The sequence below is a fragment of the Balearica regulorum genome, chromosome 10 (genome assembly GCF_011004875.1).
Source record: "Balearica regulorum gibbericeps isolate bBalReg1 chromosome 10, bBalReg1.pri, whole genome shotgun sequence".
In the NCBI taxonomy this organism is placed as follows: Eukaryota; Metazoa; Chordata; class Aves; order Gruiformes; family Gruidae; genus Balearica; species Balearica regulorum.
In genome coordinates this window covers 12989453-13002619 of record NC_046193.1, presented here as the reverse complement: position 1 = coordinate 13002619, position 13167 = coordinate 12989453, and the positions used below count along the sequence as shown (strand labels likewise).

At 39.2% G+C, this 13167-nt stretch overlaps 1 protein-coding gene across 2 annotated transcripts in view; it reads right to left on the bottom strand.

Annotated features, from left to right (window-relative positions):
* Positions 1 to 318: 318 nt before the first annotated feature.
* LOC104640244 (netrin-4) overlaps positions 319 to 13167 on the bottom strand; it is a 53605-nt gene continuing 40756 nt past the window's right edge. Inside the window, exons 6-10 of one of the 2 annotated variants that reach the window (XM_010308548.2) lie at positions 8972 to 9185; positions 8055 to 8191; positions 6984 to 7052; positions 5665 to 5835; positions 319 to 2659 (exon numbers count right to left, since the gene is read on the bottom strand). In XM_010308548.2, the coding sequence (XP_010306850.2) occupies positions 2523 to 2659; positions 5665 to 5835; positions 6984 to 7052; positions 8055 to 8191; positions 8972 to 9185 (728 nt within the window). In that variant the 3' untranslated portion in view covers positions 319 to 2522. Of the gene's footprint in view, positions 2660 to 5078; positions 5180 to 5664; positions 5836 to 6983; positions 7053 to 8054; positions 8192 to 8971; positions 9186 to 13167 lie in introns of those variants that run through there. The other variant, XM_075762142.1, reaches the window with a different exon arrangement.

Sequence of the window (13167 nt, the reverse complement as noted above, 5' to 3'; positions counted from 1 at the left end):
CTCCACTTGTATTACAGTTTTCTCTGAAGTGTGTGTATGTATCACCTACTTTTGAGATATCTGAAATGTGTGATATATTGATGACTATCTTGTTTGCATACAACAGTGTTTGCATTTGGTAGTTGTTAATCACTGTATTATAGTAGGCCCCAAAAGAACACATCAGGATATCAATATTCTTGTTCCAAATAGTATTTCTACTACTAGTAGCTAGAAATGCTTATAAATGACCATGTTAAAAAATAACTTTCATCCACAGAAAGGAACTATGCAGATGTTTACCTTCCCCATAAAATCACCAATCTGGCACAAAAAGTAGAATATGGGAGTTTGCTTTAATAACAGTACTAACTATGAACCAAAATGGAATATGATTACCATTAAATAAGATTGCCTGCAGGTAAAATGGCCTTGGTTGAAAAGCATGTGCCTTAGTTTAGTTCTAAACCTACACTTGATTTTTCATTTATTGAGAGGCCCTTTGAGAACAGACTGTAAATTCATGTACACATCTCTATTGATATTTGAAAGAGAACTAGTCAATCTTTTTGTTGTGAGATGATTTCTGGAGACAGTAAAGAAAGCAGTTGCTATGCTCCTAATTTCTGTAAGCTGACATTTCAAATTAAGCCAAATTCCTTGGTTAAGAAGTGTTTTATTGCATTAATTAACTGGCTTGTTGGAGATGCCACACTGTTGGATACCACTTTAGGTAACAGCAAATAAATAATGATGAAGTGAAAGAGGGAAAGTAATGACAATGGAGGAGGGGAGACTTCCTGAAAATGGGAGAGGAAGAAACACTGTTTATGCACTGTTGGGAGAAAAGTGAGGCTTTTATTTTGTAAATACCTGCCTGTCATCCATTTCCAAATGAGCTGAGGATTTTTCTGCTGTTAAAACCAATATGAAGTTAAAAGGAAAACAGCAACAAATGGAATGAAAGAAGCTGGTTTTTCAGGTTCCCAGTGATAAAGAGAACAAACTGATGGCCAAGGCTGTAAACTGGGACTTCCATCATTCTGCATTTAATATTATTTTTTTCTAGATACTCCATGTACCAGTAAGTGCTAAATGAAGATATCTTCCCCTTTCCTGAGACCATTAAAAATTATAAAATATACAGAAATATGCAAAAGTAGCATGTGTGCATGTTTTTCTCTGTAACCCCCTGAAAGAGTAGACTGACTCAGTATAATTTTTGCTTTACTTGAAGAGGGAATGTGCTCCAACCAGCTTCATTTGATCATGAACCCTTGAAAGGGGGATGCAACTCTTAAGTTACAATTTCCTCAAAATATCATGTTAGGGAATGATTTAAGTAGCTACCTCAATTATTGTAGGGTAAAATTGATTTAGAAAGAATGCTTTTGTAGATCAGATTTATTTTTACGTAGAGTGCAGATTTTATAACTAACTCCTCTACTTCTCTGGAGGGAAAAATAAACCTCAGGCACAATGGGAAGGAAGTCTAGCTTCACTATCTTAACCTGAAATGTGACCAAGAGAAATAAAGCAGAATGAAAGCACTAAGTGCAATCAAATGCCTGTGGTTTTAGGCACAGTTCGAAGAGCCAGGTTGCTTTCATAGGAACTAAAGCTACCTCATTTAGTACACAGTCCAGCCAATCCATTTACCTTCTCCTGCTTCTGCCTTGTAGCTTTTGTAGTGTCACAATCTCAGCATTAGAGCTGCTGCTAGTTGCTCACATGTATTGGCTCTTTCCTAGCAATAAGGCTTTTTAGTGGTAGTTGCTGTGAAGCCTTTGTGGAGTTACAGATTCAAGTACTACAGCAAAGAGCAAAATGACCTTGGAGAGCAAGGGGTGGATTTGGAATCAAGTTTGAGCCAAGGTGATTTCTGCAGGAGACCTCAGCACTAAGTATTGATGATAGCAACAGACATCTATAAAGGCCCTTGTCCCAACATGTCATGATAGTTGGTTTCTGTTCAGCAATGGGATAATACTGCCTTCTAGAAAACAACCCATTATATTGGCACAATTGCAGTCTGATGTTAAATCAATCTGAGCTCTTTTAAATAAGTATTATTTGTCATGCTTGTTTAGTATTATGCCACTTGTAAAGCTGAAAGAAATTGCTGCCTGTTAGTAGTCACTTATAAAGAAAACTACACCCAAGTGATGAATGCATTATGTAAGCAGCTTATACATATTAATATCAGGCTCTGACCTTAAGTATGGAAACACTAATCCCTATCTTTAGTTTTGCCTTGCAAAATGATTCTCTGGATGTGTGGAATCAGGCTCAAATGAAGAACTGACTTGTAACCTATGTATGATGTACTAGTTAATTTGTATGATAAGGTTGTGCATTTTTTGAGGAAAAAGTAGTTGTGTCCCAAGTTTCCTGTCTAAGCACATGAAAGGAAAAAGGATAGTAAGTCTGCTCTCAGCACTCCAGCTAGGAGCACGTTGAATGGAAATGCGTGAACTAACTACACCTTTCACTGCAGTGTTACTAAAAGGTGAAGTTTAGCACTGTAACTTCTGAAGCAGAAATTATTTGCACCCAGTTCGAAGAATATCTGATACTTGTTTTCCCAAATACGCTTTCCAGGGTTTCACCAGGCTGTTCATGTTCACAAGGAGTTTGCTGGTCCTAGAGTCCTCCTGGCCTGCTATAAGATAGTCAGTGCCTAGTTTAAAAAAAAAAAAAAAAAAAAGGAAAAACTTCAGTCAAATAGAAGAAAACAGAATTTCATGTGTAATTTCTCTATTTCATAAGGATCTGGCATGTAGCATCTTAGCCAGCTTCATCCAGTTTATGCATGTGCCATCTTCTGTGTGTAAATACTTCCAGTGTGACTCCTGGGCACACAGGTTCAATGCTCTCATATGATTATGCTCAGGAATTACAACTACAAATGGATTTAGTTCCAGTGGCCTTACCACTTACAAATTCAACACCTCCATGTGCAGATCACGAGGTTTGAGTCTGCTCTGTCTGACCTTTGTTTTAAGCCATTGTAACTCCGTGAGCTTCAGTAGCGTTAATCCTGGCTTGTATAGGTATGATGAGTAGCAGAATTCAACCTGAACAGATGTGGAAGCTGGTATTATATATGAAAGTAGTAAACCAGATTTCCTAGATTATATCCTTAAGATACAGGTAGCAGGGCCTCAAAAATGAGGTCTGTTAACAAACAAGTAACTACATGTGGAAACAAGAAACAAGCACTACTAATAAATTGCCTTAGTAGATGTATAAACACTCTTTGTGTTGTATTAACTGTAATAAGTAAAATTCCCTCATTGATCAGAATAGAGATACATACAATAGAGATAGAGAAACAGAGAGGCACCCATGGCAAGTTGTGTAAGGTTCTGCACACAGATCCACAAGGATCTAGTGGCTGCTACTTATACCTTTGTTCCCTCCTTCTTGAAAGTTGTGTGCTGGGAAGCAACTGCTAATGCTTGTATAGAAAGGAGGGTAAAGGTGAGTGTAAAAGCCCCAAGAAGAGAGAAAAAGTAAGGTTTCATTGACTTATGCCAATAAGTCAGGGCATACTGTGATCTTTGGGCAGGGGTTCTGTCAAGCAATATGTTGAAATCTGCAGAACTGCAGTAACTGGGACCAGTCCATAGCTTTAATTTATATCAAGGCAAAGGCATAACATCTATATCTCTAACATCGAAATTTCCGAGCCGTATGTCTTCAGCCCTATGTTTCTGAAGAGGTGCAATGTAAAGCTAGGAGGTACAAAGAAGGATAAAAATGTCCTGTGATATTTTCCCTCATCAAATATCTGTGGGATCAGATGTACTCTCATAATATTTAAGCAATATGTTTTATTCACATCTGATTCAGGGCTCCCAGAGTTTTGCAGGGAGCACTGGTAAATAATTATGCACAACTGTGCCACTGGAGTTTAAGTAAAGGAAAACACCTTATTCATTTGAACTACATTAAGGCAAAAAAATTATGTGTGAATTCAAGAACTACCCCCAAAAAGAGAGCTGAGGATTCATATTACACTTCAATACAAATTCAGATGCAAGTCTTTCACTTGATACAGAAAATGGAAGACAAAATTCATTTCTGAGACAGTATGGGTCATTTTGCCGTAACAGGAAAAATTCATACTGAATTTAATTTGACACAGCCTTTCCTAAAACAGCTGTCTCTTCTATGTGGCTAATATCAGCTGAGAACTCGTCTTAAAGGTTAGAGTAAACCTTACATTTTAAGTGAAGCACAAGGAATTCCTCTCACTCCAGATATGTTTTTAATCTATTCAGAGGAAAAAAAACCTGGGGTAATTTTTCTATCAGGTGCTGCTTTTAGAATGACGACGACAAGTCACCATTTTCTGTGGCATAGGGTTGAATAGTGAAACATGATTCCCAGCATACACTACCGGTCACCATAATGACACCCTAAGTCTTTGTCTTATTGGGATTTGATCCCAGGACATGGTCCCACAGACTTGGAACTTCCAGTGATATGAAGAAAAACTGTGAGTAATCAAAATCTGTCAGAATTAGACACCCAGCACCTACTTAGCGATATGGTTTAGCAGTGGACTTGGCAGTGTTAGGTTTACTCCATGATCTTAAAGGTCTTTTCCAACCTAAATGATTCTATGATTCTACTTGAAAAAAAAAAATAGAATCCAGGCTCAAATTTGCAGGACTCTGAGATTTACCCAGAGATTTTAGCTGTTGTTCAAGGAAACTTACTTTTCTCTGTGGTCCAGAGTTGTATTGCAGGACAGGCAGCAATAGGGAGGGTTCAATTGAGGAATGTATCTGCTCAGCCACTGACATTACTCAGCGCTAGCATGGAAGCTTTGCAGTCTACAGTGTGATGTTCCTGCCTGCAGCAGAGCTTGGGAGAAAGTTGCTGCAGCTTTCCACTACCCTACTTCTCCACTCCACTGCTGCATGGAGATTCCCATCATTAAAAATGAAGAAACATGGATCATTCTGATAGAATGTGGTTAGGGAGCAAACCTAGAGACGTATCCTAAACTGGTTATAAAAAGAGGGGCTTTATTTACTTAAAAGATGATTTTTCTAATTATTAAAGATTTTCCTGTCTTACTTGGTTTGAAATTAAATTCATTTGGGTTTATGCCCTCCACCCTTGATTGGTTTCCAGTATGCTGCAGGTTGTCAGCTTTAGTGTCTGATGAAACAAACCATTGAGTGCACTAGAATTTCCAGTAGAAGAAAGAATGAAGGCTTACTTTTCATTATTTGAAACCATTACAAAGGCATAGAAGTAGTTAGATTCCCTCCACTTTTCAAAATTTTTATAATAATGTCTAGTTTTTCCAAAAAAGAAGTAAAGCATGATATGAGAATACAGAGTGAGAAAGAAAACACTTTGAACATAAAAATACAGGATTTTTTTTTTCTTTGCAAATATTCTTCTAGTCACAAATATTCTGGAAAAGTCAGTGAAAGTAAAACATTTCCAGGAGGTTTGGGCTTTTTGGTAAAACTTTGTTCTCTGATAAGAAAATGCTTTTTACTGCAGCTGTCTATTGACTCCCTCTTTGGTGTGGATGAATCAAAGGACTCTGCTCCAGAAAGACTGATGGGAAGTGTTCAGTAGCCATAGCTAATGTTCATAATGAATTGTCAGCACTGTTTACAGGGGAAAGAAAATACCTGGTAAGCATTTTGTCCTTACCAGGATTGAGAATGGGACATGTACATCCCCTGTTGGTCCAGGATTCTGGGTAAATGCTTCTGTTGCTCCGAGCAATTTTCACCTTGCCTGATTTCAGGACCTTCTTCACTTTCACAACTACTTCTGCGTGGGTCCCTTTGTCATGAGCTGATAGGATTCTTGCTTTTATCACTGCCAGAAAACATATCAAGATAGAGACCAACAATGAATTTCTAAATGAAATTTGGTTTATGCTGCTATAAGGTAGAATTTTAACACCTTGAAAGAAGACATGAAAAAACACTGCAGCTGTACAGAAAGTGTATTCCAGTGCTTGTCCACTTCAGTCATGGTTCTTCTAAATAAATTTGGAGAAGAAAAGCTAGATTTTTCTATTGAAGTAGTTAACGGATCCTTTCACCATGTTATTTAGCAACTACTTTTTAATGGGCTGATGTCAAACGCTTGGAAATCATAGGAAGCACTTGTATATATACACAGGAAAGGTAGAAAAAACAGATCAGCAGCTAACAGTCTGAGTTTAAGTGCACTGATTCTAGGCTTTATATTTTGCAGTTTGAAAACTTGTGTTGAGCTTTAACATTGGCCTCTCAAAAATTTTCTGTGGTGGGAAGGGACTGTCTGCTCTACAGGAAGGAAGTCAGGAAGTTTCCCATCACACTGCAGGCATGTCACATGGCTAAAATTCCATGATTGCACAACAAACCAGAAAAAAGCATTTTTGTTTTGCGGCCCAACATCTGGTTGCCATGATAAATTTCTGTTCCTTTAATTTAATAGGATCCTGTAACTTTTTGGCAGGGTAGTCTCATCTAGATTGGCCCCACAAGCAGGCTTTGTTGTGTCGTGACACAAGCACATCAAACCTTTGGATCCCAGAGCTTTCCTTTCTTGCTTCATGTGATGGCATGAACTAGTTGTTCATAAATAACAATATTAAATACATTCTTGGTAAACAAGTGTGGCCATTTGAACCTGCATAATGAGTGCAAAACCAATGGTGGTTTAGACGCAAGGTTTTTATCATTTATTCGTAATGTAGAGGCCAGCCATTCCACTGAGTTACAATTCTAGCACTGTTTGCTGTAAACAGGGCAGCTAACTGGGTGGGAAGGAGAGACCACGGAACCTTGCATGAAAAATGCTATTCAGTTCTGATCAGAAGTTGGACATGTCACTAGACGAAAAAGGCAGAAGAAATCCTACCTCTTATTTCATGACTTAGCCAGCCCTGTCATTCTTCATAGCTATCAGCTAATAACTTGCATAGAGAGAACATTGTGAAATTATCATACCTTGAGGGCATGTTCCCCACTTACCGTAAGCATATTTCATTTGGCAGAAGTCAGTGACGCTTCCAAGCACCTTTTCTTTGCACACACACTTTTCTAGCAGGGGAACCGCAGAACACAAAGGGTTGGAGATAAGCCAGACACGAGAGACAAAAGAAAAGAAAATGATACTCAGTTATAAAGTTATATGTATATAGCTCCCATAATCTGGATACTCCTTAAGAGTAAGTTTGAGAGTGAGCTCAGTTTCTTGAAATCTGTTTCTTGTTAGATGATACAATAATTGTTCTGACATCTGATCAGTACTGTCAAGTAAAATGCAACCCTCATGGGGTCTATTGTACAGTTAATAAACTAAAAAAGAGATTTGTAAGAATCAGATCCAGGTGTAAATCATGTAAGTAATAATACCCTTGTTTGATCCCATAAGCTAAGAAATGTTGATCCTTGCTGCTATTAAGGTAATATCCCCCTCAGAAAAGTCAAGATATGCAATAGGTGGCACTATTACCTCTGGGTCTTACAAAGCCATTGATGCTGGTAAGCGCTGGCCTTCCTACATGGCAAGCAAACCTGAGAGCTATCTAAGTATTAAAGTCTCCACCTCATTCTATAAGCCTACTTACTTTGTAACTTTACCTGGATACAGTATACTTTCTCTCCTGAGCTGTTGTGCCATGAGGAATATCTTACTCCTAAAATCACTTGCATTCCACCCCAGAGGTGATGCATTTCTGTGATGGTTGACACAATCTTTTCACAAATAGCATTTGAGGTTCTGAACAGCAACTAAATGCTTGAGAAGGAGCTGTGTAAAATCATAAGCATTATGACTATAATTACAACAACGAAAGGAGAGTATTTTTTCCACACAATCTTATTCAAACTTGCTAATTTCCAAACCCAAAGTTGGATGGTACAGTTGGTTTGAAAAATAACAATGTACATGTAATGATAACCTACATAGTTCAGATTAGCAGGTGGTGCCAGCAGATGAGGGACAGACAGAGATGAGTGGGGGAATTTAAGTCAGGGTGGAGAGAAGAAAGAACCAGCACTGATTGAAGTTACTAAATGTTCCCAGACTCTGGGCTGTACCTGGGTGCCTCAGTGCAGAAAATCCCTGCTCATGGTCATTCCATTTCCACTCCTCTTCGCTCTCGTTGGTTGGCATTTGCACAAGGTCAGGGATTCGTCCCCCAATGGGGATGTTAAAGAAAGGCTCATTGTCATAGCTGGGGGACATATAAAACAAAAGATTCTATTAGGACATGAGATGGGTGGGAAGCAGGTGTTTGTAGCATGGGGCTGTTTCCAGACAGATGAGCTTGCTTTTTCCAGGTTGGGAATGTAAATAAGAGCAAGACCTGCCATATAGAGAGATCACAAGACCTAGGCTTTTATTTAGGCATTAACACTGCTGACTTAGCATTTTTGAGTAACTATGTGTTGGGCCTTTTTTGCTTTTGTTTGTTTGTTTTTACTGAATTAAGTAACTCAAAGTTAGTGACCACTTTTTGACATCACTAGGAACTGAGGACCCTTGCAGGACCCATAAAACTGCAAATCACTCAGCAAATCATAGGATTTCTGTACTGATTAATGCACACTTGGGGTACAGATGCCTGCCCTCCAGAAAAAAGAGGGAGACCTTGTAATTCCTTTTACCCTGGGCACAGATGAGAGGCAAGCTCTCCAGCATCTTCCATCTATTTCCAAGGCAAACAGGTATATTCAAAGATGCTGTACATATTTCCACGGAGTTGTAGAGTTGCCTATTATTACTGCAAAAAGTCATCCTGTCAAGATTGCCTTGGATAATAGAATGGACTTAAAAGTGTGCCAGCTACCAAATGGAATCTAAGAAACCTTTTATGATTTACAGCCACCTTTTCAAACAATCATGCACCCTCCAGCATCCTCCAATTACTGTCATTGCTGCAGTATTTCAGTTATTCTTTGTTTCATTTCACAGAATCCCATCTCAAAATGAACCCAAAGGAGGGCTTCTTTACCCATTGAAACAGCTTCCAGTATGTTGGTCGCAGTCTCTGGCACAGTCACAAGGGCGACAGCCATTTTCTCCAAAGCCCCAGTAGCCCATGAGACATCTATCGCAGTTGGGGCCTGCCACACCCGGCTTGCAGTAGCAGAATCCCGTCTTGGGGTGGCATCGCCAGCTTCTGCTGAAAGTTGCGTTGGCTGAACCCATTGGCTGGCAGGCGCAAGCTATGGAGATACGGTAAGAGGTGACTGAGATTATGTGCCCAGGAGTCATTGGGTTAAGTGACATTTTTGCAAGACTGATAAACTTGTGCTCTTTTCTTTATGCTCAGTAGTTTTAAGTCAGAACTGGTAAACTTTGCATTGTCAGCCTACACCTGCAATATTCTTTTTGTTTCTTTTTAACTTATTAAGCACAGCAAAACAAGTACAACTGGGACTCACTTAATTGTGAAAGTCAGTTCTCGCTACTACACAAATCTTGACCATACAGGGTTTTGAAGTGGTGGCAGAAAACCTCCACTGCGTGTTTATTTTTAAAGGGGTTTGCAGGTGATTCACTTTTAAAGTGTTTTGCAAAAAGATTCACTAGCATGGACAAGGAAAAAAAATTATAGCTAATGCCTACATTGTCTTTCCTGTGAAAACAGAGATCACAAACCAACTGTTTCCTCTGGGGCTAGATGTGGCTTGTGCAGGTGGTTCAGATGACCTGAAACATTTTTTTGATTTCTGCCTCCAAAGAGTCCACAAATTTCCTTCAGTGTGAGTTCTAAGGGACACATCTCACCATGCAGTACTGTATGTATGTAAGGAAGATGATGAAATTTTTGTACAAATACATGAGCAGATTTGTTTTAAAGAAGCGGACTGAATGAGGGAATCTCTAAACTCAATAGACATATTTTACATGTAGATGGAGATGAGCAAATAGGAGGAAAAACCCCCAGATCTTTCTCATACTATTGCCAGTTTGACACCAGCCTGGCAACTCAAGGCAACTTGGCAGTAACACAGATAGTTATAGCTCCTGTGGACAACTCTGCCTTCACAGACAATAAGTTGTCATAATCCCACACCACCAGTACATTCCCAATGTGACAGCATCAGAGAGTGAGGCAGAAACTCATATACAGATAGTAGTGCAAAGCCAACACAGTTGACTCCTCTCCATCAGGGCAGAGGCTAGCTGAGATGGCCAAGCTGTGTGCCAACAGCTCTGCAGAGGTAAAATACAAGCAATAAACTTATCCACTCATTTCTGATATTCAAACAAGTTTGATTAAAGTGAGAACTGAGCTGAACTCCAGGCCTTGATATTTCAGCTCTTTTTTTGCATCAACAAAGCGGCGTGCCCTAGCTTTTACTTGTAGCAGAGACCGAAAAGGAAATGCATCACTACTTCATCCATCTGGAAGAGGGCAGAAATAAAAATCTTGTGGCTAAGACCTGCTTTAACAGAGATTTTCAGTTAAATGTTGAACACCCAAGGTGTTTAGATAGCTTGGATCAGAGGCCAGCCTTTTGGATCCTTATCTGAACCAAACATGATCGCCAAAGCTTTTGAAGTTTTCCCATCATTGCTTCTAATCAAACTACTTTTCTTCATGAGCTCACAGATAAAAGACCAAATGAACACTCTGATTCCACACATCATTTCCAAGGGAAGGGGCAAGTATATGACTATGAAGAGTATTAACTGTAGCAGGGACAGATTCACATTCATCTGCAACCTCATATTTGATGCTCAAGAAAAGAAAATATCTTTTGAAAATAGTACGAGAAAAAGGGTGAGCTATTTTGTTTAAAGGACATTTCTCTTATGATCTGCTTACTACATAGTTATTTTTTTCACTATGCTCTGTGTTCTTTATGCCAATATTTTTAATAATATTATTACACTCTGCTGTAGACACATCTCAGTCCGTTGTTTTCAAGGGACACTAGCACAATAGCCTAAGGACAGAAAATAAGCGTGCTGTCATGGGCAATGTACTCAACACAATGAGCTGGTTGGCGGATGGCAGCAGGCTCGCCTGTTTGCCACAAAGCAGTCTTGACTTTGGGAGCAAACCCAGGGATTTTGCTGTCAGTTCTCGAGAGCAGGTGTAACAATGAAGTGCTCATTAGCACTGACAGTTTCAAAGGCAAGTTCTGATTTGTTGCTGCTCAACTTGAATTATTTTTGCCCAGATTTTTTCAGGGCTGACTATATCACCCTAAAAGAAAAGACACTTAGTTCCACCCATCGCTGGGAAAAAAAAAAAAAAAAGTATGTCAGATTTGGGGATAAAGAGGGAAAACACACATTTCCTCTACTGCAGACAGGTCTGAGCCACAAGAAGTAAGAGGTTGCCAACATTTGGGTTGGCTTGAATCCAGGTTTCTGATTTCACTGTAATAGCTCTGTATATAGGATCTACCTGTGGAGTTTTCACCTTAAATTTCTTATATTTCTGCAACCGCTGGGTCCGTCTTTATTCCTATCTTATTTCTGGTTTTCAGGTTTCCTCAGTTACGGTCACAGAACAGATGGGTAAATCACTAACATCATTAAACTACCTATCACCAACTGAGACTAGATTCTGATTCAGGAAGGTGGGACTTTCTCCCATCCTATCCTTAAGGGAAAGTATGACAGGACAGTGAGTGACAGCATTGGCAGAAGCTGATGAGGAAGTAGGAAAAAAGTCCCTTTTTTTTTTTCTTCTCTTTCTGCATTTTGGGGCTACAGTTCAGGAAAACTAATGTTCCCAAATGAGAAACTGGGACAGCTTCTGGTAGATCAGAAAGCAAGCTGAACCAATAAACGTACAATACTTTCAGATGAGTTATACAAGTGGTTTGCAAATGCTTTACTCAGTCTGTGTTTATTTAGCATTTCAGCTTGGGTGTGTACATTGTCTGGCTTCCAGAGTATTACGGCCAAAATCCCAGATGTGCATCTAAGGTAACTCCCAAAATAAGAGCCCACATGTCACATGCTGAAGGGGCAGCTGTTGATGACTGGGTTTTATCTGTTTAATAGTACAGATTTGCAGATAAACCTCACAATTAAAGAAACATAAAAACAAGTTTCCAAAACCTCACCTTTTTACATTTCCCAATATTTGACAACACAGCATCTTTCCCTGCTGATTTTTGCTTCTTTTCTCTTGGCAAACCTAGTTTTCTCTCCATCCGCCTCCCTGTCTAACAAAACACCAGCCGACGTGACAATGGCCTTGTTTGTCAAAGGCATCGTCAATTATGTTAGGGACGGTGTGCAGACAGTTCTGGCTCAGAGATGGCTGGTTTATTTGGGTTCTCCCCTTGACAGCAGCATAATGAAAAATTTCATCATGGTACTTTAGAATTGGCTATCAGTCATAATGTATCACAAAGCATCCTCTTGTCTTTTCGTCTCACTCCTATACTAAGTTTGTTTTGTCAGAAACTACTGTAAAAAGGAGTAGACAAGGAATAATGAAAAATGAATAATTCATACAGCAGTCTCCACTCAAGTCCCCAATAAATCTGTCTGCCCTCAGCACAGCTGTCTCTCCCATGTAATTAGACACAGATATAAAATATAATACTGGTTGTAACAGTATGGTCCAAACTTATAGGAAAATAGCAAATCCTCCAAGTAATTCAGTAGACTTTGAGGTATCTTGCCTTAAACTTATGTCTAATAATACTGCATAAGATATAGCTATGAGCAGACTCTGGCTATTTGATGAAAAACAGGCAAATGAAAAAAAATCAAAGACTGTTGAATCTGAAATATACATGTGCATCTTCAGAGCATATGACCAAATCAGGGCAATTTTTAAAGTGTGTCAGATGTGGGGATTGACTCAGGCAATGATGTTTCTTAAATGAAGGAAATAAGATAGACAGCTGCGTGTGTGGTCAGGGCTGATTAAGACAGACTTTCAACCAAGATGTGATCAGGCCTTTGTGATATTACAATTAAAAGTTCACTCCCTCTGCTCAGAAGTAAAAGGATGAGAAGCAGAGCTTTTCAGAGTATGGGGGGATGTATGCGCATCTGGGCACATTTTAATTTTCAACCCTTGTGCTTAGAGTAAAAAAGCTTGTTTTCCTGGAGACCCTTTTTAATGGGTCTACATGCCTGCATTATTTTTTAAGCTAAGCAAAGGGTGAATACAAAAGATGGTGCCATTTCACAAGGATCCCTTAAGCCTCCAAATAAGCCACAGGA